Source organism: Zonotrichia leucophrys, chromosome 14, assembly GCF_028769735.1.
Source record: "Zonotrichia leucophrys gambelii isolate GWCS_2022_RI chromosome 14, RI_Zleu_2.0, whole genome shotgun sequence".
Classification (NCBI taxonomy): Eukaryota; Metazoa; Chordata; class Aves; order Passeriformes; family Passerellidae; genus Zonotrichia; species Zonotrichia leucophrys.
Window position 1 is genome coordinate 4240846 of NC_088184.1, and position 22345 is coordinate 4263190.

General features: G+C 39.1%; 1 protein-coding gene across 38 annotated transcripts in view; it reads left to right on the forward strand.

Moving 5' to 3' along the window:
- The window catches only part of RBFOX1 (RNA binding fox-1 homolog 1), a 1152005-nt gene that overhangs the window by 873034 nt on the left and 256626 nt on the right, over positions 1-22345 (forward strand). For 3 of the 38 annotated variants that reach the window (XM_064725924.1, XM_064725923.1, XM_064725915.1), the window contains exon 1: positions 16229-16625. The exons of 26 other annotated variants lie outside the window; for them this stretch is intronic. Coding sequence is in view for 5 of the 12 variants with exons in the window: in XM_064725915.1 (XP_064581985.1) it covers positions 16482-16625 (144 nt within the window). In the remaining 7 variants the exon portion in view is untranslated. Of the gene's footprint in view, positions 1-2719; positions 2780-7782; positions 7810-16227; positions 16626-22345 lie in introns of those variants that run through there. 9 more of the 38 variants (XM_064725914.1, XM_064725908.1, XM_064725905.1 and 6 more) reach the window with 6 other exon arrangements.

Genomic DNA, 22345 nt, shown 5'->3' on the forward strand with positions numbered 1-22345 from the left:
TTCTATCACAATAAAGATTAATTACTGTATGCTTGAATAATCATCTACTGAATCAATATATGTGCATTTTTACACTTATTATGAGATGGTGGTGTGTAATCTTCGCTGGGTTTATACTTTTTTTATTTGATCTACCCTGTCATCACACTTTGGAATAGGAGTTAATTCAGTTCTGTGTTCTGGCTCCCTGGAACATCGTGAGCATCTCATTTCCCACTTCTCTAAGAGAGGAATTCTCCAAGTCTTTTTTGGGTCAGATGATTAAGAGTTCTGTGTGAGGAGTTCTGTGAAATCTGCTCCAAAGAAAGCAGTCCAGTTTTCCTGGCCAGCCTTGGGGTTGTGTTATTCCCTCTGTCCTTACTGCTCCATCCTAGGTCATCCAAACCCTTTTCACATGATCAGGACAAAGCTTGTGAAATTCCTGAGCATCACCTGAAGTCCTGCCCAGAGGTGACACCAGCAAACCCCATTCCCCTGTGCCTTGGTGCCAGAAAATCCCTGACACCACAGAAACAGCCACAGCTGGATCATTTCATTTCTTCTCCATGTTAGATCAATCTTGGTTATGCAAATCTTACCACATAATTTATATTTGTTTGCCTATAAATATGATTTAAATCAGAGCTGCTTTGCAGGTAGATGTTTAGTTGATGACAGGGTTTTTGTTATTTTTGTTTGTTTGTTTGTTTGTTTTGCTTAAACAGAACATGAAATCCTATTTAACTGTAGGTTTATACTGCATCAACAAATGGTTATAAGGCAAAGGTTTGTTAAATTGGTACAGAGATCACCATGAAAGAAGAAAGATTTGAGCTGGAGCTGCTGATTCTCTGACATGTTGATGGCTTTGCATGTTTAGCTGCTCTGAAGCAAATTAAAAAAGGTTACTGTGCAAAAGGTTTGATGGATATACTCAGAATAGCTGGCAGAACGAGAGAGCAACAGTGAGGGACAAGTAGAAAATTTCAGAATAAGTATAAAAAATGTTTCTGCCTTGGTAGGTGCAGTAAAGCCTAGCAGCAGCATTTTTGGGCTGATGTGTAAAAAATCCCAATCACAGGAAACCCAGACTGCCCTGATCAAGGAGATAAGCTTGGTGAAGCCTGTGTTTTAAAATTTAGATTAAAGAACAAATTGTGGTGATTATAGAAAAATCTAATTATTTTTGGTGATCATTTAATTAATGATATTAATTTCTAACGAAATATTATTTTACATATTTACTTTCATGGTGAATGTTTATACAGTTCTGTAAAGGAAGAGTACTGAAAAAAAATCTTTGAAAAGAAAGTTTATATCTTACTGTGTTAAATAACTTCCTCTACTGTTTGCTGCTCTATAACATGGTTAATTCAGATAAACATTAAAAGTGTGTAAAGATATTTTTGTTTAAATAGTACAAAACTGAGGGGTTTTTCTACTGTGTTTCTTTGGCTCCTGCTTTTGTTTAGTTTGATGATCTAGGGAGGATAAGTTCTCCCAGCCACATCCAGCTCTGCATGAATTCAGATTGTTCATCAGATAATAGATAACAAAACAAATGTACCAAACAGTATAAAGCTGAAATGACAAAAAATGCAGTTGAAATTGAGAGAAATATAGAGACAGGGCAAAATATGAACTAATAAATCCTGCATGAAAGCATCTAAATACTTAATATTACTTGTGTAAAGCTTTTGTTTTGCTATGAAAGACCTGAAATATAATAGCTCTTTGGTCTGTCTAGAATATAAATAATGTGATGACAGCATCATTCTGAAGTTCATGCATGTTTTTAAAGTGATTTAATGTTCTCCTATAGTTCTCAATTTTATCCAGATGCCTTATTCAGTCACACCAAAAGCACATTACTGAACATTTTATTTATCATTCTGTGAAGCTTAATTCACTTGCAAGTCAGAACTGCAGTTTTCAGCTGAGCTGCATTTCGCACCTGTTTGGAGAAAGAAAAAGATTGAGGTGATTTTGTGTTTCAGTCTGAGATTTCTGAGGGTGCTTTTCTTAAAACAGACTCAACAGAGTAGCAGGCTTCTACCACAAATCCTGCATGCTATGTGCAATTCATGATTACTTTTTTCCTTTATCAACTGGATTTCAGTATACCCACTTCTCTGATCTGTAGATTTCAAGAGAATTTACTCCTAAATTTTATTCATCTAAGCAAAATCTGAAAATTACCTCCAAATTTCTAATGGCTCTGTAAGTTTTGTGTTTAACAGCAATTATCTTTGATTTGCAAAATTTTTTTCTCTTTGTATTCATTGACATGAAGGATTCTTTCAGGAATTCAGTAGGTGGGACACTTAGATGACATAGTGAGTGTGTGGGTACTGGCTTGTGAAGAATTCTCCCACTTTCTAATCAGTTCTGGCTAAAAATGTTTTCTTAGAGGTAATTATCCCCAGTAAATCCAGTCAGGGTCCTGCTTGAATAATTAATATATATTCCTTGCAATTATTTGTTTGAAATAGGATGTTTGTGGTTTTTTCATAATTCCAGAGAATTATGACAAATCATGGGGTTAATTTTTGAAAATACAAGGGGCCCACATTTCAGTGGTCGAAGAAATAATCCTTTAGTAAATTTTCTAGTGTTTTAAAACCTTCTACTGCTTGAAGATGAAAACAAGCAGTAAGATTACATATTTAATTGAAGGCTATCCCATTTTATGAGACCACTTGGATATAATTGCCATTTTTTTCTTACGATTTCCTTGCAGGATGATCAGAAGCTGTCATTGACAAACAAATCCTTTTCTCTCCAGTGCCTCTGGATGCAGGTATCAATAACAAATGCCAGCTGTTCTCAGCAGAAGCCTCAGTGGTGTGATGGGCACGGAGGGAATTGTGGTGCTGCTGTGCCCAGGTGACCCTGGTGGTGCTTCCAGCTGGGCTCAGGGGCTCTCACCTGCTACTTCAGCCCCTTCACCCTATAAAGAATATTCTAGTCGTTCCTTTGCAAAGAGTCACTTAAAAACAAATTTTAAGCACGTTATAAATGATGGGTTTTGTCCTCTCTTCAGCTCCTTGTGTCCCTCCAGTTTCACAGTAAATTAGGCAGCTTAAAAAAACATGATTTCCATGTGCAATTAATGTGAGATTGTATCTCATCTCTCTGTTTTCCTTCTCACAATCATTACCAAGGGTTAGAAGACCCAGCTTTTCATAACATGCTGCAGAAATCAATATTTCACAGCTTACTTTTGGAAAGAAACTATCATTTTGTTTTGTCAGAATTCAGATTTCTGGTGAAGGTAATGTGGCTTGCTTCACATAGCTGCCATTTGGAATGTTTGTCCTACTTCTTAAATATTAATTTAAAATCAAATCTTGCTCCTGTATTGTTTGTCTTAATGTCATTTTATACTCCCTATAAGATTTTTTTTTTAAGATTTTGACACTTTATTAGTAAAAATCTATTAATGGAAGATGATCATTTGGAATTTGCTGTACAAAATCAACTCAAGTTGCAAGCACTGACCTGGAATTCAGCTTGAATTTTCATCTTTTTTTTTCTTCAGGCTCTTTGTTTGTCAAGGGAAAAAATGTTGTAGCCAGTTCTGAAATAGTGTGCCACATGCACATAAAAATATATCATAATTGGCATAACTGTAATTTAGTTGTAAGGATAAAATTCCTATTAGGAATCTACATATCATATTAGCCAAACAGTATCCATCCTGCAGTATATTATTTTGGTAACACGATAGCTGGGTTTGAAATGGAATCCAAAGGTCAGAGTTGGCAGCAGAATGGGAATTAGGTAATCACATTTTCCTTCCTGCCACTGACCTCATCCCTCTCCAGTCCCCACTACAACTGCCTGTGTTGTTGCAAGTGTGGAAACCCTGCTCAAATATGTTTGTGCTACTTTATTTTTTTAATTTCCAGTGAAGAATGTTTGCATTTTGCATATGAGCTTTTTTTTTTTTTTTTTTTTTTTTGTGGGGGTGGCACTAAACCAATCAAGCATTTGATTACTTGGGATCAGTAAACTTGTTGCATTAAATATCTCTGTAATTTTCATTTTTTAGATGGTGTCTCTAGGTTATTTAAATTGTATTAGCAAATAGTACATTTACAATAACAACAGATAAAGACAATAATAAATTAAAATGTTCATCCCCCACAAAAGCCCATTATTCCCTGAACTGCACTTCCTCACTGCCAGTAGAAGACATGTTTTTGTAAACTTGCTTTCAGAAAGTCACATAGTCATTATTTAACAATAAAGCTATACAGAAATGATGTATAAGGTTGAGGACTTGAGCACTTGAATTGTTCTTGTTCTGAAACCCAGAAATTCCTAAATTTAAATTGCTGTTTTTCTCCAGGCATACAGTGTGGACATTTACTGGAACATAAATTAACATTACATGGGACAGAAGTAAAGCTGAGTTTAGTTTGACTAAGGAGATACAGAAGCCAGCATTCATCCATGGTAGTGGTGGGACACCAAAATTGCTGTGTAATTAAGTGAGCACTGGCAAACCTGATTCACAGAATCACAGAATCACTGGGTTGGAAGAGACCTTCAAGATCATCGAGTCCAGCCCAGCCCCAGCACCTCAACTGACCCCTGGCACCCAGTGCCACGTGCCGGCTTTGTTAAACACACCCAGGGATGGGGACCCCACCACCTCCCTGGGCAGCCATTCCAGAACTTTATCACCTTTCTGTAAAAATTTTTTTCCTGATATCCAACCTGTATTTCCCTTGGTGCAGCTCAAGGCTGTGTGCTCTGGTTGTGTCAGTTCCTGCAGAAAGAGCCCAGCCCAGCTGAGCACAGGCACCTTTCAGGAGCTGCAGAGAGTGATGGGGACAGCCCTGAGTCTCCTTTTCTCCAGGCTCAGCACCCCCAGCTCCCTCAGGGGTTCCTCACAGGGTTTGTGCTCCCAGCCCCTCTCCAGCCTCGCTGTCCCCTCTGGATGTGCTCAGTGTCCCAAGGTCCTTCCCAAACTGAGGGCTCAGGGCTGGGCACAGCACTCCAGGTGTGCCCTCACCAGTGCTGAGCACAGGGGCAGAATGAGCTCCCTGCTCCTGCTGCCACACCATTCCTGATCCAGGCCAGGAGCCATTGGCCTTCCTGGCCACCAGGGCACACTGCTGGCTCATGTCCAGCTGCTGTGCATCAGTGCCCCCAGGTCCCTTTCTGCCTGGGCACTGCCCAGCCACACCATGCCCAGCCCAGAGCATTGCAGGGGTTACTGTGGCCAAAATGCAGGGCTTGGCACATGGATTTATGAGATGCTGGCTCCTCTGAGTCTCAAACCCAAGGGAATCCCACATTTAGACACAGTGAGGCGTGATAAGCACTCACAAGGGAGAGGCATCAGCCCCTGAGCCCCACAGCTGGACAGGGCTGAGCTGGGATAGTGCAGCTGCCTTTTCACACCATCCCAACAGGGAGGGATTTGTAACAATTTAATAGGTAGTGTTCAGAGATTCATCCCAAAGTTACATTGATAAATTTAAACTCTTTGGAATTAAGGCTTGAGTTTAGACATTTCTCTGTACCTATCAAAATGCATGAAAGGCAGTATTCTCGAGAGATTCTGGCAGTCTTTGATAGGTCACCAGAGAAAATGGGATATTTTCCAGGAACGTGACTTTGGCCCATTCAAATCAGTCAGAATACCAGCTCAAATTTGACCAACAACTATTAAATAACTCCCAGAAATTAATGGGTTGAAATCTCATGATTTTGCCTCTTCTGACCCTATCTCCCATCCCAGTGCAGATGGGGATGTGTGTGCAGGTCCTGCAGGAGCAGCTGATTGTTCTGACCCTGGCTCACAATTCCAAGGTTTTGTTGGAGCAGGCATGAATGCTGGAGAACAAAAAAGAATGAATGAAAAGCAAGGAACCAAAGTTTTTTTTTTTTTTATTTTGTGATTCAGTCATTCCAGTGTTGTTTTGCCTATGCATATTTTCAACTGACTGAGGGAGGGTATGGGAAATGTATGGAATAAAACAGTCAGGATGTTTAAAATTCTAATTACATTGATAAACTTAGTTCTGGTGTTTTGTAAGCTTTATTATTTAGTTCACAGTCTTAGTAAAGTATGTAATTTACTTTTGTCATTATTAATATATAAAATCATTTAGGGGTAGGTAATATGAAAAGAATACAAGTTTCTCCAGTAATTAGGACTGTGTCAACAAAACTCCATTTTGTTGATCAGATTTTTTGCTTTCAGCTTGCAAGTAACAGATCTAGAGCAACCTCAGAACTGAGCAAATTCTACTTTGTGTGTAATATTTTTCAGTAATTTTAAAGTAAATGCTGGGAAAACCTATTGACTCAGATTTCTGTGTAAAGTATTAGCATTTGCAGTTTGTCTATGACTTCAGGGGTATAAGTTTTCTTTGTAAGAATATCATTTGCAATTACAGAGGCCATAGGGTGGTTTTTGCTGCATTGTTTTATCTGTTAGTAATACATCTCATAATTCCCTAACTAACAATGATTTTTCTTAAGCACTCCTTAAAAGCATTTCTGTAAAGAACCTGATACTCATCAACAGGATTAAAATGACTGATGAATTATGCAGCAAGGCTGTCTGCTCCTTGACTAAGTATTTTATGGCAATTGAATCACTTTGGCAAGATTCAAGTAAATAAGATTGTTAAAGTTTGCTTGTTTCAGATGTATTTCTTTCCATATTATTTCAGTATTGAAAATCACATTGACTTTTCAGCACTAGGTGCTGAAATATTTAAATAAGAATGAGGAGTACATGAAAGCACACCTTAACTTTAAGTCAAGAGAAATTTTTTGAGGATCAGTGGTGTGTATCGGGTGTAAGTGATTATCCACTCCCAGAACTACCCTTTTAGTGTTGTTTTATTGTAGAAAATTATAAAACTAGGTAGAGTGATAAACTTACAATGGAGTTTAACTTGAAATGCATCACTAAATCCTTGAGAAAAATGTTGCTGCTGCCTTCTCTGCAGCACTGCAGTGTTCTGTGTTCAGAGCCCAGGGCTGCACTCACCGAGTGCTCAGGCTTCCACCAGGTCCATGAGTTTGGCTCGAGGTAAATGGAGGATGAAACAATGCTACATATATTTTACTGGTTGTTATTTGTAGTCTAGATGCTGCTTTTAGTTAGGCTGGCATTTGGTTTTTTGGTGTTTTGCTTTATTTGTGGGATCCTGAAGTTGCCCTGTCTGGAGATTACTGGTGAGTCCTTGCATTTAATTTTGCTCCTATTATTCTAGTGAAGAGAGTTCCAAGATTTAATATTTTAGCTTTTTTTTGATAGGTAAGATTGTAACACCCCAGAAATGTTTCTTATCAGAATTAGGGAATGTGGTTTTGGTGCCAATAGTACTGGCTCCAAGGAAAAATTCAAGATCCAGTGGTAAAATTGCATGTACAATGCACTGAGTGTAGCTGATCCAGTGAGATCTGTGCTGCACCTTAGCAAGGGCTGGGATTGTCTCTGGAGCAGAATGGATTTATGTGCACAGGGAGGGAAGGTCTGTGGTTTTGGGGCTCCCTTTCAGTAACAGGGAGGCACCAAATGAGATGTGCAAATCGTGGTGGAACCCTTTGTGTGTAGGTGGGGTGGCTTGTGCTGAGGTCTGATGGTGGCACCTGATGGTGGCACCTGCTGGCTGTTGGGTGGCCTGGCTGGAATTCCCAGCTGATCCCAATTAGTGCCCTGCAGCAGAGCAATCTCCATCACCACTTGCACCTGTGGTGGGAGGAGCCCTGCTGGGGCACCTGGTGGGCCAGAGCTGATAAAAGGTTTGGGAGAGGTAAAACTTGCGCTGTGCTGAGTTCAGCTGCATGGAGCAACAGGTATGAGAGCATTTCATGTGAATAATATTGCAATTTTTACCTGGTTTTAAATGTTGATTTTATCTCTGTAATAATGCACAGGACTTGTACAGAATTGTGGTTTTTATTTATATGGACATTTTATGGATATAGATATATTTTCCTGAACTTTAAGGAAGTAAGCTACTTTTAAAGTCTTAGCTTTCTATTGTTTTAAGCAACCACTACAAAAACGTGGAACTTGAAGCTTCTCGGTTCTCTGTCTCTTAATTTAAATATACTATTTGCAAATGAATAATTTTATCTGTTTGATGTGCTTTTTATGCATTTTTGAGCAGAAATTAAGCATAAGTTTTGGAGAGATACTATTTGTATAAACATGTCCAGGCTCTGGCTGAAGAGGAGGGAAATGGTTCCCTTTGCTAGCTTTAACTGACCTGTTTGACCTAATATGAGAAATGTTTCTGCTCCTTTTGTGTCTTGGGATGTCCATGGAGGAGCCTTTCCCAGAGGAGAAGTTGGATTTTGTGGGTGAAGCTACAAAATGTGAGGTTGGAGAGTTAAGTCAGGCCTAAGTGGGTTCTCTGTGCACAGGATCAATTAGAAACCACTGAGGGAGGGACTGGGAGCCCAGGAAAATAATCTGTAGGGTTCCATATTGTGAGTGAGAGTTCATCCAGCCCCATATGTTCAGGCACTTCATTAATATGTGTTCTCTGACTCCAAGAGCTGAATTTCATGTATCATTCAGGTTTGCAGAAAAGGCCATATTCACATAAACGCAATTCTTTAAAATTCACTTCTAGGTATTTTTTCTTTTATTTTTTTTAAAGTGTTGGTATTATTTTATGAAGTTTTAATTAATAACTAATACTATTTATATTAAAATAAATCATATTGTATGAGTATCTTACTGAGAGATGACAAAGCAAGGTATAATTTCCTCACAAAATATAACAGCTATTATAACAGAGAGGATCCAGTCTTAGTTTTTTTATGGTCAGAATTAGGCCAAAACCAAATGACTTTCCTTTGTGTCTTTAAGATTTATATTTTAATCTGAGAGTCTTTGGAGGCATTCCATAAATAGAAGTCAGAAACAACAAAACCATGCAGATGCACTAAAAATTAGTTCAATTTGAAGAGTAATTAATTTTCAAATTTCTGTGACAATTTCTTTAATTTGAATACTTGTAGTAATTTTTGTTTAATTATAGTGTTAACATTTTGATGTTGCTGAATTTTCTTGAAATTATTTGAAATTTCATGAACAAATTCTAAATCTTAAAGGAACAGAGAAAACCATAGTCTTATGGAGAACAAGTTTTGGTAATGTAAGGAGAGCAAAGAGGAAGCGTTATTCATGTGCATATCAAACTAAAGCACGTCAGGTAATCTGTGTGTAATTGTCCAGCAGGGTCAGATCTTAATGCTGAGTCTTGGATGGTCTGAATCCTGGAGGGTAAGACACTTGAACTTTGCTGAAATAATGCCAAAAAGCAGCAGAAGGGAGCAGGAGAGTGAATTCAGAGTTTCCAGTGTGAATTTTGTTGTGTTAAGAAAGTTTAGAAAGGAAGGAATTGCAGGTAGGAGAGAAGAAGGATGGCCACCACAGCAAGGGAGAGCTGATTAGTGTTGATGAAAGTGGCTTTGAGAAAATATTGTGGATGAATTTTCGCACTCTAGTTAGTAGCTGAGGGAAAAAAAAGACTCAGTGGTGTGGAGTGTGACACCTTATCAATTGAAGTAGGAAAAGATGAAGGAAAAAAAGACCAATTAGAGTGTGAAAGAGAGGAGGAGGGAGCTAATGCTGGACTCATGAACAGAAAGAGGTTACTCTAATGAAACAACTGGAAATGTAATATGGAAAGGACAGGATCCCTGGACAATTGAGGGGAAAATGCAATTAGGAAAAAAAGCAAACTGCTTCATTGAAAATTGGTGGATAAACCAGAAGAAAGGAAAGGAGCCAATATTGACTCTGTGTATAAAATTGGACTTTCTCACATGGTACTTCTGTCCCTATCTCAAACTTAACAACACTTTATATGCAGCTTTGTACCAATTTCATATTCAAAACTCCTTCCATGCCTAAGCTTGTCATTCTGCAAGGTTAGAGAGCCAAACTTTTAAGTTAAAAAATAAAAACTAACCAGAAAACAAAACCCAGCCTTTTCCTCCTAGATTCTGGCACAGGAATGAGACTGGGTCATGGCATCAGGGATCTTTCTTCTGGAATGGGATTGTGGAGAGTGTGTAGGTGCCTGCCTTGGAAAGCCTTGGTAGTGCTTCAGTATAAACTGAAGCTTAAAGCTACAAACCCCTCAATTTTACTTCTCTTGAGTCATATCTTTATCTGTTGGGGTAAAGCTGGGTGTTTAACTATAACCTGTGAGGCACTTGACAAACTGCCACAAGTGGCAGCAGGGAAAAGTAGGCTTTGTCACTTCAGGTCCAGCTGTACACTTCTGAGTAGTTTGTAGCTCTCCCATTCTATGGACTGAACATAAACAAAATGTACACAATTTTCTGTGGTTAATATTCCTTAATTTTTAGATTAAGTTTTTAAAATTGTGAGTTTTTAAGTTTCATCGAGTTCATTTTCTAAGAATTATACTGCCATGTCTTCTCATTTGGAATTGTGGAAAAACCTTATAGGGCAAGACTACACATTTTCCTAATGGAAAAATCATTATAGGGCAAGGCACACTAGTTGTCTTTCTAAGATTGTGATATAAAGAATAACCTAAATGCTAATTATTGAGCTGCACACCTGTGTTCAGGGGGTCTTTTTGTGATGCAGGCTTGTTCCAATGCGTCAGTCCTAAAGAATTGCTTTAAGTAGCTGTTTGTAGAAATTGGTTTGGTGTCGTGACAGTAATGCATGGCTGGTGAGAGCACCCTGTGCTTCCTAAATGACATGTCCTGTTGTCTGCTTTACCTTTGTGCTGAGGGAGGTGACAGTGGGACTGACAGAGGATTTTTGCTGCACCAATTTCTGTTTCACCTTCTTGGGTCTGCCTATGTCACTGCTTCCCGAGTTTGGAGTTAACACTTGAGATAAAGCTATTTGGCTATTTTTTTGTTTATTTTCCTGACTATGGAACGGCACATCATCTTAAACTTCGCTAGAGCAGAGCTGCTGCACTCGTTGTTCTTGTTCTGCCCAGCGCAGCCCTTCCTTAGTCCTGCCCATGGTTCCTGTGCCACCAGCGCATCCCCAGCCCCTTTTCTCTTGATGCACCAGCCACGCTGGCTTTGCACTGTCTGCCCACCGAGTCTTGGTGCTGATGGAGCACAAAAAGCGGCCGGGAAGGCAGAGAAGGGAGCAGGGACCGTGGGGATGGATCCGGGAGAGCTCGGGGCGCTCGGGATAGAGGTGTCCGCAGGGAATGCCGGCTGTGTCCGGGCCCGTTCCGTGTCCCCTGGAAGGCTCCGTGTCCCCTGGAAGGAATGAGCCGTGTCTCCGCTAGATGGAGCGCCCGGAACGGCGGAGCGGGAGAGCAGCGGGAGCGCTCCCGGCCCCGCTCCGCACGCACCCGAACCGCCCGCGGGGCTTAAACCGGCCTGGTTTGCATCCCCCAGGTTCCCTGCAGAATACCCACACCAGCCTTGTTTGCATCCCCCCAGCTTCCCCACGGGATACACACACCAGGGGTGTTTGCATCCCCCGAGGTTCCCTACAGGATACCCCAAAACAAGGATATCACCTCCAAAGCAGTGAGATCACCCCGCCAAGGAACGCACTCCCCTAACTCTCTAAAGGCTGAACGTTTTATTTATTTTCTTGTCCTTCCCCCCTTGGTGGAAGTAATGGCTCCTGGCTGCTTCTGTTGTGAAAAATCCGGAGTTAATGCTGAGTGTTTTTGTGTTGAGTGGTGCTGAGGAGGTTAACTCTGTGCTACAGAGGGTTTGAGGAGATTGGGTATGAAGTACTGGAGAAGTCAATGGATGTAACACGGTGCTTAATAGAAACAGAAAATTAGTGATTCTTGCTTGCCTGAGGTAAGCATGAGCCTCTGTAATGTCCTGATCTTTGTGCAAAAAAACTACTTACTAAAGGAGAGATAAACCTGATATTAGAAATAGGGACAGTCATAATAGGAAAATACCACTGGAAGGATGAGATGGTGCCTTTTAGTTTACCAGAACAGAGGAAAGCCCTATTTAATATTTTTGATAGTACAGAATATTAAAAAATTCTGTTATGTTTCCTCACTTAAAAAAAAAAAAAGATACGGTATATCCACTGTGAAATAGAATACTATGTGAAATACAGGCAGAGATATTGATAATTGATAGTAATTCATCAAAATATGTTCCTGATCTATTCAATTTTATAATATGCTGCTTTTCCTGGTTTCAAGTCCAGGGAGCTATTTTTTCATGTGGTGTTAGAAAAAGAGGATTTAGAGAAGGGACTGCTCTACTATTAGATTCTATGCCACTTGTCTGAATTATTTTTGTACCATACCAACCACTTCATAAAGTTGAGAAGAAACTACCTTCCTCACATGGAGCATTTAATATGCAGTTGTGATTTATTTTTTCTGATGCTTGATCCTCTATGTGTGAACTTCCTAATGTAGGCTACTACTGAGATGAGTTTGAAGCGTGAGAGGGTGTGTGGTGGTGCAGGTGATGTGTTTCAGAGCCTTCCTTTACTTGATGAAATGGCTGGAATGTTAGACACTCTGCTGTGGTAATTCCAAAGGTTGACTTCTAGGTCAAAAGTTTGGAAATGCAAAATTTGAACTTCAGTTTGAGGTTGCCTACCAGGTCACAACAACGGAGTGGTTGATTTTAAATAGAAAGTGTTACATTAAACAAACAGATGCATTGCAAATACCAGTGGGTTTGGATTTGTAAGTCAGCTGTGTGAGAAGTGTTGTTGGTCCTTTTTGCAGAATTTCTCTGTTTCATGTTTTTATTTGCATGTTCAAGTTTGGTCCAGGCTTTGCTGGTGGCATTTTTCAAATGGTCTTCTCACTGACTGTGGGGAGAAGGTGTCTGCCTGCAAGTTCTCTGCCTGTGCCATAAACCACGACATGGGCAGCCCAAAGAGGCTGGAGGAGGGAGTGTTGCCTCTCCTGGTGGTGCAGTAGTTGTTGCATTTATGTCCATTATTAGCGTGGAAGAAGGTTTTATCTCCTGGAATGTTTCTAGGAACTCCCAAAGAGGCTGGAGGAAGGAGTGTTGCCTCTCCTGGTGGTGCAGTAGTTGTTGCATTTCAGATGTGTCCATTATTAGTGTGGAAGAAGGTTTTATCTCCTGGAATGTTTCTAGGAACCCCCACAAAGGCTGATGTGGGCAGTGTAGATGGTTGCCCTCTTTTTTTTTTTTTTTTTTTTTTAATTGTAAAATGTTGATATTTGTTGTTAATCAATAGGTACTTGATAATATCAGCAGCTGTGTGTGGGGTGAGTTCAGTTCCTGCCCCAAGAGGGCTGAATAATGGTGGGAAATGTCATGTGCTGGAGGAGAAGTGGCCTTGGCAATTGCCCACTCTCTGTGGCAGAATGAAGGCAAAATGGATCTGTTAACCATTTGCAGATGGGATGCTCTGGGGTCTGTGCTGCTCTGTGGAATGCATGGTGCTGCTGCAGGGCCAGGGAAGGTCAGGCTGTGCACAGGCACTGCTGTCCCCTGGCACAGCTGTGGTGGCACTTAGGGTATATATAGCCATAACTGGGACTGTGGGGTGATTAATGGGCTGGGTTAGGGACAAAAGTGTGTGTAAACAAGGAAATGGCTTTAAAGAAGAGACATTGATTTTGTACTTATAAAAATAAAACACACTTTGTTACCTTTTTTCCTCTTTAGACATAATGACAAGTTATCCTTGGAAGGGATGAAAATTGGTAATGACTTTCCCCTGCATCTCTTGAAGGAGCATATATCAGGCTAAAGAATTGTGTTTCTTTTTTAGGTCTCTTACACTACTGAATTATGTATGTTTATTGTTTCTCTGTGTACAGATGATTTGGATAGTTAAGATATTGCTGTTCTTGTTTTAACAACATAATTATGTAAATGTCAGGAATTCATGGTATTTGTGAGTCATGTTTTTCTGACTTTGAATTGGGTGAAAATTAAGGATAAAAGGCCAATGAGAAATTCACTTCTACAATGACTGTTAGCTACATTGACAGTGCTAAATTCTCTTGAAGTAATTGTTCAACACACTGCTTTTAAGAATTTAATCTGTTTTATGGATGTCCTTTTAGCTGTAAAATAGTGCAGTAGACAGAAGAAGCTTTGCTTGACCATCACCATGTTCCAGAACCTCACTTTGGGAAATTGGATAGGCTTATATAGTTCCAAACTGTTTGGCTAGGAAGTATGCTGCCTTTGATTCTGACATAATGTAGAAGGAGTTGGTTACCTTACATAATGTATTTGTTTTTCATTAAACATGCTGATAAGGTCTCATTAAAGTGCCATGTATTATTTATGGTATTTCATATGAAACTGAACTGAGGAAAAACTTCTCTCAGCTTAGGGCATTTGCAGAATAACAGCCTTTCTGGGCTAGAAAAAAATAAAAGGAATGAAGAAAAGCATGACATACTCCTGTCAGAACAGGAGACTGCTTAAGGCACAGAGAAAGAATGAAAAAAGGAGAAAGGGCACAGAGAGGGTTCATTTCTCCTCCTCCTCACTCGCTCTTGCTCTGTGGCATGAGAGGTTTTTTGGTTGGTGGTTTGGGGTTTTTGTTTGGTTTTTTTGGTGATTTTTTTTTTTGTGTGATGAAATAATCTGGGCTGTTAAGTAGATGAGTCCATGATAAACTGCAAAAGCATGGATGTTTCCTAAGCCAAACCCAATTCCTTTATTGTAAGTTTGTGCATGATTGTTTTGGTGTTGATTACCGAGTTATGAGTACCTTGGTTTTGTGGCATTGACTGCTTTTGAGAAAGAAAATGACGTAATAACTGATCCTGCTGGAAAATACTCAGTTTTGCATGAAGAAGACTTAGTGGATCTAAATCAGTCTCTGAGGCTTGTGTGGGTGCAGGTATGTGTGCACATGTAAAATGAAAAAGAAATTATTTTTTTTTTTTAATGTAGCACCTGAGTTGCAGTGACGTGTTTTGATTCTGTTTCCAGTTAAGCGGGGACTATTATTTGTTTTTAAGGGTAGATGTTATATCAAACCAGTTATGCTGTTGATGAAATAGACTTTTCTTGTATGTGGGTTATTTGCTTATTGTTGTTAGCATTAAACTCTTGGTCTCAGATGTGTTTTTGTGGGAATTATGTATCCTATAAAATAGGTGATTTTCAAATCTTCTTCAGAGTCCTTTTAAAAGAAGGAACCCCTTCAAAACCTTAGGTGGTTCTTTGAGGTTTGACCTTCTTTCCTGAAGAATTAATATTTAATTCATTTGTCAAATTCTAATTAAAAATAGTAATATCTTCTGTTATACTTGAGTTGTATCTTAGGAAAAAAAAAGATCTGTAATATAGGACCTCAAGGACAAGCTGTAGTATAAATTATTTGATTTGCAGGTCACATCCTACTTTATTACATAAAGACTAACTAGATCTACTAATGAATAATTATTACTCCATAAAATAAAGGGGGGGGTGAATATAAAGCTGGCAAGAGTGGAATACTAATTTTGAGGTATCGTTCTCAAAGTAGAAAGTAAACATTAAATTCTGAAAATTGCAAATGTAATTTTTCCATGTAACCTGATAGGGCACTCCTTGATAATAGATTGACTAGCTGTCAAATAAATTTGTAATTTTAGATGAGATGGGCTTTAGACCAATTTTAAGATACAGTCTTTCTCCAAGTGTGCTCCCCTCCCCCTGTAAGGTAGACACAGTATGCCATAGAATCCTGTTTCATTCCCAGTGTTTCTGCTGCAGTGGTTACACAGCTCCTGCACAGTTTCACTGTAATGCTTTCATAGGCTTCTTTGGGAAGCTGGATAGCGAATGAAATGTAGATATAAAATTAATTTGTGCTTTAAAAAAGCTCATTTGCTGATAGGGCTGTGTATTTGCCGGAATCCTCTTGACTAGCCAAGATTCTTTCCCTTTCCCACTTTTGTGCTTCATACTTGTGTTCTTAGAAGGGGAAAGCCCTTTTCCAGTCAGGTGTGAGTCCTGGGAGGGGGGAAGGGTGTGAGTGTGTCTGTGTGCGTGCAGAATCATAACAGGCATTCAGTCCCAGCTGGGCAATGACACTAATTGCCCAGATCTCATGGATGCCTGCGATGCAGCGCGCTCACTTTCTCTCCTTTCCTATCCTCTCCAGGGATTTTTAAAATGCAGTATTTGAATTTTGGTGAGTGGTAAAGACCCTGCCCTAGGACCCATTTGACAAATGAGAAGCTGTGCAGCATCAGCACCAGCCGACTGAGCCTCACTGAGTCTCTCTCTCTCTCTCTCTCCTAGTCAGCAGCTACTGTTGTGAGACAAGCTTCAGCTCTCTGTCATTGAGGAAGTTCCATTTGCTCATCAATAGGCTGCAGGCTGTGTCTTCTTTTTTTCCTCTCGGTTAAAAATTCGTAGTTTAAACCTACCAAGTTGCCTTAGCTGACAAACGAATGTAGGGGCTTAGCGCTGGGGAGAGGAAAGGCAGCCGAGGAACCCCGTTTTTTATTTAAATAATCAAAAGGGAGAGGAGAAAAAAAAATAACAGCCAACCCATAGTGACAAGATAGGGCAAACGTGCTTGCATGCAAGCCCCCTCACTTGTTCTACGTAGACTTCAGAGCAACACCATGCAGCATCCCCTTACGGGTGCAACCTGCGTGGCACTGCCGAATGTGGGCATGTGTCCCCAGCTCTCCTGTGCCTTGACTTTTATGTACTTACAGCAGGTAAGTTTGCTTAACTTTTCCTTTTCCTCGCAGTGCTTGCTTTGTCAGCGTCGTTCGGGGGATTTGCAGGCGGGGAGGTATTTTTTGTGTGAATAGATTGTATAAATGTCTCCCACCGTGTGCAGCGAGTGTTGTGCCTGCACTTAAGAATGTGAGAGTGAGTAGAAAATATGTTTTAACAGAGCATCGAGCCTTCGCATATCTTTTGGTATTTTGCTGTTGGTTTATTTTATTTTTTTTTTTTTTTGCTGTGTCTCTGTTGGTGATGTTTATAGATATTTAACACAGTACTGTGCCCGCGTTTCTCGTGGATGCTGTAGCAGAGTTTCAGCCATAAAGGACTGCTCTTTATTCACTTGCAGGCATAAATTATACTTCTAATGTAAATGTGCCCAATGGCAATTTTGTTTAAGCCTTCTTTGAAGACAGGAATTTTAAGTCTGTGTTAAAGCATGCTGCTGATTAAAGCCAAGCTGATTTTTAGTTCACAGTGAAAACGATGATTTATAAAGATCTATCTGTGCAGAACACTTCTATCGCTGAAGTATATTGGATTGGGTTAAAAAAAAATGTTTGGGTATCAGCAAAGCAATACCAATTTCTACTCATTTTTCAATTATATTTAAAAAAATAATTTAATTTTTGCTTAGAGGATTTTTTTAAAGTATTTCCTCCCACTCTCTCTTCCTAAATTATTTAATAATTAGTACTCCCTCTCTGCTATAGTGTGAAATAACTGTATAATAGCACTTTTTTTTAACTAGCAATTTGGAATCATGTTTGTATCCTACTCTATTTTATAACTGAATCCACCATTACAGAGTCATCTAGTAAGTGTGTAGAGCCAAGGCAGAAATATGTTATCATGCAAAAATTATTAATCCAGTCTATCCTATTAGTTCTCTTGTAACTTCAGGAGAAAAAAATATTCTTGTGCCTACTGTAACAAATAGGGGCATTTCTTCCAACTTCCACTACAACAGTTTCTGTGCATATTGACTTTCCTGGAAGTCTAACTTTATTTCTGCATTCACAAAAGCCTGAAATATGTAGTACGATAATTATTTTGTTCCTAAGAAATAGATAAAATAGATTTAAAGCTTATTTTTATTTGAGGATATTTCCGTTTCTGTTAGTGCTGAAAGAAGAGAGCTCCAGTATTTTCAGAATAAAACCTTCCTGTAGGTTTCTTCTTGTTTTCTGCTGTAGTGTAGTATAAACCATTTCTGACTTGCAGCTTAGGAGTGCATAATAACAGATTCTTGCATGCGCCCTAGATTATCCATGCATGTGGGAGGGATTCATATGTCTGCAATTAAAATTTGCATCAGATAAATGTGATGTGTTTAAATTTCAGTAATTTGCATGCCATAAGTAAAATGTACGTTCTTGGTAGTTCTGTATTCCGGATCTGTTTTGGGAATGGCATTTATAGATCAGCTTTAATGATCCAGTGTGACTTGTGCACTTGGTGGTTACATACAAAATGTACTCCTGTGTTTTGTTCTGGGTTTGTTGTTTTGAGTTTGTCAAAGAACAAGTTGTGTGATAAAGATAGGGCTTTTGAAAGGAAAAATGGGAATTCAGGTGAGAGGTCAACATGGCCACACAGGGAGCTGATGAAGGATAACATAAAGATGAGGCTGGGTGCTCCAATAACCTTCCTCAGTGAGATATTGCAGTATCATTATGCAAACACATCTATGGCATGGCACTGCTTTAAGGTTTAAGAAACTGTGCAACTCTAATGAATACTTTAAAACAGGGAATTCAGCTGCCTCTGTTCCATCTGAGAGGAAGATGAGAAGTGATTGCTAATGCACTTTACAAAGCGCTATATCTAGCGGATAATTTTTAACTCTTTAAGTGGATTAACTGCTACACTGAAAGAATTTTTTTTAAAGTGTTTGCTTTCTCATCTCCTTAATCCTATTGTCAGTTTAGAATCATCCTGTGTGTGCTAATCACAATTATATAAGAGGTTGAAAAGTCTGCTAAATTTGTGATGAAAATTGTGGCAGGTTCAAAAATTCTCTGCTTGTTGCTTCTTTTGATCGCTGGTTGGCATTTTAGTTATTCTGAATTCCTAGAGAGTCAGATAATCATGTTCTTAATTCACATATGGTCTCTTATTTTATGCATTTGGTTAAGTATTTCTTTAGGATCAATGCTACTTTATCTCAAAATTATCCAGGCAGAGAGGACTGAGTTGACATCACCTGCAAAGCTAATATAACATGGTTTTGGCTTTAAGCAGTAAAGGAATAATAAGTTGAAGTTTTTCTGAAAAGCATTAATAAACTTTTACCATGACAATCTACTTGGGTTTTTTGCTATTTTCCCCCTATCAGATAGTTTAGAACGAAGAGACAAAAAGACTTGGTTTGTACGTTTACTGCAAATATCAGTATTTTAGTGAAACTGTAAATGTTTTTCTCTCTCTATCAAGTTGTCTATCGATCTTAAATACAGGTAACCCAAAAGCTTTATGTGGCAACTTAATAACTAGTGAATCCCCCCTGCCTGTGCAACCTGTGACCAGCAGTAAATAGATATTGTGAAGCTATCAAGTATTTTTTTTTCCTCTCTAAAAATTGCACTTGAGATATGTCTGCTCACTTGCACCTCAATTAAAATGAACTCTGACATCTGTATTATAACTGAGTTATAAGTCAGTTGTTAAACTTTACTGCCTATTTAGAGCTTATGAAGATAATTATTCTTATTTTTGTGTATTTACATTGGTATTCTGTCAGGTGCAAATTTTACAATTGGACATGTGTCTTTCTTGGAAGACTGTGAAAGGCATTGCATTCTTCTCAAGATGAGGAAGCCACTCTTTGTCACTAAATATTTATTTATCCTCATAGCCACAAGGATGCTGATTTTCTGTAGAACTGAATGAATAATTTGGAAAAATCTGTGCTTTGGTAGTCATTTAAAATTGGCCATACTTTCTTTGTGCAAGTGACATCATTTGGCCAGTTTGTTGAGGATAAACTGTTTACCACAGTGTGCTACAGAAGTGCTGCACTACTTTTTCCAGGGTTAGAAACTTGAGTATTTGCTCTGATATCTTTCACTTTACGCATGTGTGTAATGTTTTAAGAGCCAAGTGAGGAACTGATTATTTTTTTAAACAATTTATGCATGGAGGATGCTTTACCTAACAATATTTTAACTCTTGAAAATAAAGTTGAAAATGAATAAAGGATAGAGGCCTAGGTCATGTTATACATTAACTCTCGATAAGACATTGACTTCAAAAAGCCAACAGAAACTGAAGAATTCTTCTGAGTTAGTTGTTTGAAATGGTCTGAAATTATGTGGACATTTTCTTAATAAGATGGTTCTGATTATAGGGTTCTAACCATGGGAATCCAGAGTGACTTTTCAAAGAGCATCACCCCAAAGTGCCTGTGTCAGTGGCAGCAATGAACCGAGGGAGAAATTTGAGGGCTTTGCCTTGCAAGTTTTCACTGCGTCACTGAAAGGACAAGGCCAGCTGGGAAAGTGTGGATGCTTTTGGGTGACAATTTTCCCTAGTGTCAATATTTAAAGATACAGGAGAAGGGAAGTTGCATTTGTAGTGCACCCTATCTTTTGGTAACATCTCATGGGGTTAGAAACAGCTGCATGCATGTGTTTTCTCTTCTTATCCTTAATATGGCACATCAACGCAAAACCAAATTTCTGACTACAAGTTTACATCAAATGCTAAACTGAAGTAATTTTGCAACAAAATGTCGACCGCTGGTAAATTGGGATTTGGGATATATTAATGGAGGCTTAGCTCTGTTAACTGATGTTTTCCTGTGGTCTGTTTTGCTGGTTATTCTGTTGGGGTTTTCTGAGTAAAGTGACAAAACAAACTTGTTTTGCAACATCACGGAATATTCCATGTCACGGTGTACAATGCTGCTGTCATTATTTTAAAATTCGTATTTTTTTTTTTCTGTTTAATGATGATAGATGTGCTTTGTTTTAAATAGTGAAGTGGTTTGTACAAAGGGTAATTCCTCTTAAATGGAGCAATTGCTCATAGTGGACATTCACAGATCGAAAACAATTGAACTGAAACTTCAATATCAACCTTTTCTGTCTTTAACAAAGTAGTTCATGGTACAGCTCTCATATCAATGATGAAACGAATCCACCATGAAAACAAAGCAGAAACCAACAAAACCTCCATCTCTACCTCAGCTATTCCATTACTGCTTACATGGTAAATTAGTGTAATTTTATTTGGGCCTTAAGCATTGTGGCTATGGAGAAAAGCTGAATTCCCCTCTCAGTTACTTATGTCATGCTTCTGGATCTGATGATTTATAGGAGCCTGAAAGACTTTTTATCACATTGTTTCTTCATGGCTTAATGCAACGTTGATTTATTTGGTAGCAATTTCAATTGATGCAGTCAATAGTGTCAATAATGGAATAAGGATTAGAACAGATTATCTTTGTGCTAAAATTGTGTAAAAAATTGAATGGATGAACAATTCAAACAGTTCCCGGATACAGTTTAACTTTTTCAATAGAGCAAAATCACATCAATTGCTGAATGCCACCATTGCAGTTGCAGTTCTGAGTATCTAGTTTTTGCATTTTATACTTCAGTGACTCTTCACAGGTTCAGGTATGTCAGTAGAATTCAATAACTGATGTTTTATGGTGACCCTGCTTAAACCAATCATGAGAACACTGCCTTTCTCTGCCTGGTCCTTTTACAGTACTCACTCTGTGGCTCTCCTGTAAAATCAGTTAATCTGACTTGAGTTCTTGAAAATTTTAAGCATCTGTTATCTTATAAATTGGAATCTTTGCACGATTTTGCTCCTGTCTGCGATTTCATGGCAATTTTCATTTGAGAACCTACAACCTCTGCTTATGACTGCATGAGTGCAAAGAAGTCCACGGTACTAATGCTCACTCACCATCTGTTTTTCTTACAGCTGGGCCTTGAATAATTGTCCAGTAGCTGATGGACTGAGGGTAGGCAATATTTTCAGGGTTTTCTGATTCATTTAACCAGCCTCGCTGCCCCTAGAGAAACACAGTGCTTGTTTATTCAAATGTGTAGGGTAAAAGGCTGTGCTATGTCAGACAAATTATAGCGCTCTGTTAAAACAAAAAAAGGAGCTGCCATGCTCCAGACCTTATCCTGTGGATGCATTTGTACCTAAGGGGGCACTGTGGCACTCCGAGGGAATTTTAGTGCATGAATGAAGCAGACCTCAAAAGGTGGGAGTGCAGCTGTTGCATCCAGGAGTGCTGCTAATGCGGATTTCAGGAGTGATGCCTTGCTGTTTATCCTGCTCAGGGTAAATAAGATCGTTTGTTATTCACCAACAAACCCGAGAGCTGACTCCACCTGTGATTGAAGCCCAATTTCCACGTTTGCATAGCTTTTGTCTCCGTTGTTTTCCAGAGGCTAATGAGAAGTGGCTCAGAGATCAAGTGCTGGAGCAGCTCTCATTCTGAGTAAGAGCTGGTTTGGGGCATTTAGCTCCAGCCTTGTCAAACAAGGTCAGTCTCTCACAAAAGGAGAGGAGGTGCTTTAGTGAAGTACTCTCCTCTTTAAATACTAGAAGAAGGGGGGGAAAAAAAGCCCCAACCAAAAAAAGAAAACCAACTCCAAACACAAAAACTCCTCAACAAACCAGAAGAATCTGTTGAGAAGGTGACCTGCTGCTTTGGACTATAAGAACAAGAGCAGTTGCA